General features: G+C 35.6%; 1 protein-coding gene across 4 annotated transcripts in view; it reads right to left on the bottom strand.

Moving 5' to 3' along the window:
• POLR3B (RNA polymerase III subunit B) overlaps positions 1-5,136 on the bottom strand; it is a 115,241-nt gene that overhangs the window by 95,757 nt on the left and 14,348 nt on the right. For all 4 annotated transcript variants that reach the window (XM_023527339.1, XM_023527341.1, XM_011386997.2 and 1 more), the window contains exons 6-8: positions 4,533-4,633; positions 2,783-2,874; positions 1,501-1,618 (exon numbers count right to left, since the gene is read on the bottom strand). In XM_023527339.1, coding sequence (XP_023383107.1) covers positions 1,501-1,618; positions 2,783-2,874; positions 4,533-4,633 — 311 coding nt within the window. The remainder of the gene's footprint in view (positions 1-1,500; positions 1,619-2,782; positions 2,875-4,532; positions 4,634-5,136) is intronic.

The following is a 5,136-nucleotide window of genomic DNA, read 5'->3' as shown; positions in this document are numbered from 1 at the left end:
AACCCTTCTCCTGCCCTTGCCACCTCCTTGAACATTTTAAAAGACTATGAATGTTTCTTTAGCTTGAGATTGTGATGGAAGTTTCATGAGTGAATGAGTGACAATCACCAATTCATTTTGACCTACTTCATTTTGATTTCACCCGAACTGCTTGGATCCAGTGTGAGGCATATATTGATAATTAATTTTATGCATTTAAAGAGAAAAACCTCTTCGAAATGAGCCTGCATCATGAGAAAACTATAAAGAAATGAATTTGTATGCCAATAATCCAATAAAACATCCTTATAGTTTTGGTATACAGTGAAGTCAAAGGCAATCTTCTATTGATATCACTATTAGCTATAAAATTCCTAATGAATTTAAAAACATTTCTAAGCTTTCATCAAACATAAACAGTAACGCACACTGATCACCTATACTGTTACCCAATCTACTTAAATAAGCTCTAATATCCTACATACTAACATTTACTCTGAAGTGTTGTCTCTGAATCACACACGAGAAAACCGAAGCTCAGAGAAGCTACATAACATTCACCCAAGTGCCTCACAGCTAATACACAAAAACTTTGGGATTCAAAGCTTGAGTGCTCTGGCTCCAAAAGCTGCCAACAGTGGGAAAATGTGTGTTGTAGGATTATTAGATCTGGGTTCAAATGCTGGCCACCTCTGATGGACGATGTGACCTGCCCTCAAGGCCTGTTACTCAGCTGTAAAAAGGAGATAATGCCACTTACCCTGGAGGATTCAGCCGACAAACTACCTATGTAAAGCACCTAGTATCCAGCCTAGATCCTAATAACTGCTCAATAAATGGCCATTATTGTTAGTTGCCTCTCCATCAGAAAGAAAAATGCAAAAACTGAGTTAAGCAGATCACTATAGGTTGTCAGAAGAAAAACTCTATTACATACTGACATCTTGCCTATGTCACAATTTTTTTTATTCCCAGAACTCATTAACCTCCAAATTTCAAATTACATATGATAATAAACCAGAGAAAAGAAGTTACAAATGTAACATAAGGGATGCTGTTGTAGAAAAGAGAGTACACTATGAAAGAAGCTGGTCTAAAAAACTAACAAAAAGATGTTAATTCCATGAAATTAATTAATTAAATGTTAAGTATAAAATAGTCTCTAATTATATCAATAGGAACAATCAGTAATAATACTAATTCCTAATAATAATTAGGAATACATATAAAAATGGTCAAAATGGAAAAGGAACATGAAAAACTGAAGTGTTTTTTTTATTAACATAAAATTCTACATAAATGAAATAACAAGTGGTCTTTTAAACAATGTCTCACACTTTCATCACAGAAAATTTTAAATCAATATTCTATGCTTACACAATAAAGTGAACACAGACAGTTTAAATATTTCACTGCCTATTATGCAGAGAAATAGCAGGGTATTTCCATATCAAAAGATAGCCATCTGATATTAATGGCATTATTACTATTTCTCAAGAACACCGTCTCTGCTCTCTGTACCTGGTAACCGAAGCACCAACTGTCCCTTTTCTGTCAGCCTCCACAATGATCCTGTTCTTAGACAGCTGCTCTTGGATAAGAATAACTTTTTCTACTCCTTTGACGATGAAGTAGCCACCTGTCCAAGGAAATAAGAGAAGCTTCACCACCTATTCTTCAAACACTGTTTTAGTAACCTCCTGACTTAGAGGTTCTCTTCTGGTGCTTCACAGCACTGGCCATCACTTAATTCAAAGTGGACTGCGGATACTGTTTTATGAATTGATGACAGTGTCGGCATATGATTTTATACACATGAGGCACAAGATAATAAACCTCTCGAGAACAGGAAATGCATCATTAGCACCTGACGTATATAAGAGGTGAATGAAAAGAACTTGTTAAATAAAATGGTCTTCAGATTTCTTAAGTAGAAAAATAACTGATGATCTTCAACATAAACTGAAATTTTTTTAACGAATCAGTGATAATGGTAGACTAAGACTAGGTTTTAGTACTGGGCCATAATACTATATGCTCAATAAAACTCATAACATTATCATATATATTTTTGCAAAGAATTCAGAATACAGTGAGTCTTCATTTTACCTTCAGAACATAAGCAAAAACAGGGCAATATATTTGACTTATAGAACATTTTGTTGTAATCTACAAGTCACATTCTTTGTTAATCTCTTTCCAAAACCTTCTGTGATTCTACATTGATGCAACTGTAAAGGAATAAGATTAAAGCAACTGTAAATTAAATCAATGTGAAACATGAGTTAAGGAATTAAAAAAAACCTTTCTGTTAAGTGCTAAGCCTGAAACTTTATAAAGGAAACTGCCTAAAAAACAGGTACCAAAATATAATTTTTAATAATTTAAACATAAGACTTGTTTTTTGCCCCTTTACTGCATTTAAAACAGCTAAAAATCAGATGTATGAGTCTTTTCAGACCGGCTACACAAGTAGGTTTATGAGATTATTCTTGAATTTTTAAGTACACTAAAACAGCATAACCACTGAGCAAAAGACAAAGAAAAGACTGACAAACCATAGCAATAAATCAGAACTTGGGAGTAATGAAATTTTAAACCTGAAATAAAAGAGGAAACAGTATATCTTTTAGAAATAAAGTCTAATAGAATGAAGCTGGAGCCAAATTTCTGGATGTTTGTAAACAACATTTTATCGAAGTTCACTAGAAAGCAGACAGGCTGGTATTGTTTTGTGGAAAAATGCTAAACAACAGATAAACAAAAAAAGAAGTGGAGTACAAATCCAAGGAATCGCACACACCTGGATCTAAAGGACATTCATTCAGCTTGGCAAACTCTGCGGGCGTCTTCCCTGTAAGAACACAGTTTGAACTACGTAGCATTATGGGCATTCTGTTTAAAATAAAACAAAAGGAAATATTACATAAAGATAGTCACTGGCAAAAAAGGTAAAAAAGACTATGAATTGCGCACTGTATACACACATCACTAAGGGGTCTGCATTCCTCTTCGGCATATCAGAAAAGGCAGAATGGCAATTACATGGAACAGCCAACTGAAATAAATGAAATATTTCCTTAGGCACGCGGTGCTACTACAGATAATAAAACTCAAATGTCTGCTTCCTTAAACTTTGTACACAGGCTTTAGTGAAAGTCAGAAATGGCAGCAGAATTAAAATTTGGCACAACAAAAGCACTAAGGTCCTTGTTCTTCCCAGGAGGGGAATAAAGATACTGATTATTTTCGAACTTTGTTAAGTATGCATAATTTCTGAAGTAAACATAAAAAATGAGAAATACTGTACTTGACTTTCAATAAGCTGGGGGACAGTAAGAAAAAAAAAAAAGCTTCCATTAATCCGAAAGGCAAAAAGAGAAAAAACTGAAACATATGAAAAACTGGATAGACTAAAAGTACAAAATAAGTTGTCAAGAAAATATATCAGTATCCAAATATACCATTAACATAATATACATAAGTGAACTAATTCTCAGGTAAATTTTTAAAATATCTAGCCATATGAAGTTTACTTCAAACATACCTAGAACATAAGGACATCAAAAGATTAAAAAGGAAAGGATTTAGAACATGATATGCCAGAAAAATAATAAAAAGAAAGCTGATGTGGCTGTAGTAAAATAAATTTTACCATAAAATAAATTTTAAGGCAAAAAATATTACAAAAGGAAGATAAATGCATAATAATAAAAGGTTCAATTCACCAGGAAGATCTAAAACTCTAAACTTCTATACACCTAATATCATAACTTCAAAAAACAAAAATACGTAAAAACATAAGGAGGAAAAGATAAATCCACCATCCTAGTGGGATATTTTAACACATCTCTCCTGGTAATTGAGAACAAAGAAATAAAAAAATCCGTGAAGATATATAACATCCAAGCAACACATTTAACCAGCTTGATATAAAGGAAAAACGCAGATGGTGATGGGGCAGACCTGGGACATGGGACAGCCCTTGCGGCCACACACTCATGAAACATGAAAATAAATCGGTCTCCGTAAAGTCCCCAAAACTGATGTGAAGCACCAGTTTGGAAATTTTAAAACATTCTTTTTAGTAAGTCACAGGTTAAAAAAGAAGCCATAACGGGAAGGTAGGGACAGAGTTGTCCTTATTTCGTATAAATACTGCGATACGGGCAACAGTTAAACTGCCAGGAAACTCAAACTTAAAACACACATGAATCCACCAAAAAGACCATCCCGTGAGAGGCCACTGAGATGCTGTCTTTCCTAATGTTTCCTTAACAGCCTGGACTTACAGGAAGGGGAAGCAATGTCCTTAACTTTAGATGAAAGATTTCACAATTAAAAAATAATCACCACTGCAAGTAGCCAGACACTGTTTAAATGCTTTACAAGAGCTGCCTCACTGGATCCAGAAACACAAGTCCATGAACTAGGTACCACTTCCCACCTTCTCCAGATGAGGAAATGGGGCAAAGGGAACTTCAGTTGCTCAAGGTCATCTCACAGGGCTGGAATACAGGCAGTGTGGCTCCTACACTGACGATGTTTCTCACCTGCCAATGGGTAAAGCATTGCGGATGATCCTCTGGCTGCCTCGGGTATATTCAATATCCACTGTAATGGGGGCAGAGTACGTCATGTCCCGCAAACGGCACTGGAAAAGAATCAGACAGTCGCTGTTCCCCCTCTCTGGAAACCAAAGGGTTCCAACAGCCTCAAAAGTTCTTTCTCTAGAAGTATGGCTCACACTGACCTTTGATCTGTCTGTAGAACACTTAGCTGTTCCATGTGCTGCCTCAGGGCACTGGGAGTGATGAGCCTGCCTCTCCTTTGAGGGGAATGATGCCAGCAATTAATCTAGACATCGCCACACCATTCCTGCCCCTGCCAGCCCAGAAATGGGATAAATCTGGTACTGATTTTCTTCGCACTGATCTAAAGCCATCAGCATTCTGCTCTTATATCTTTGAAGCAAACTGGGTCCATGGAATCAATGTGGCTGGTTTATTTAAAACAGTTAACAAAGTATATACACACACAAACAAAAAATGTAAACGATTCTTCCTTTTATCATCCAAATGAACAAAACTATATCACACAATTCCTTACTAAGTGACATGGTATTATAGCACAAATCATTTATCACGGCATTCTAAC

This window comes from Pteropus vampyrus, unplaced genomic scaffold (assembly GCF_000151845.1).
Source record: "Pteropus vampyrus isolate Shadow unplaced genomic scaffold, Pvam_2.0 Scaffold16, whole genome shotgun sequence".
In the NCBI taxonomy this organism is placed as follows: domain Eukaryota; kingdom Metazoa; phylum Chordata; class Mammalia; order Chiroptera; family Pteropodidae; genus Pteropus; species Pteropus vampyrus.
The sequence above is the reverse complement of the archived record's forward strand: the minus strand, read 5'-3'. Positions and strand labels throughout refer to the sequence as shown.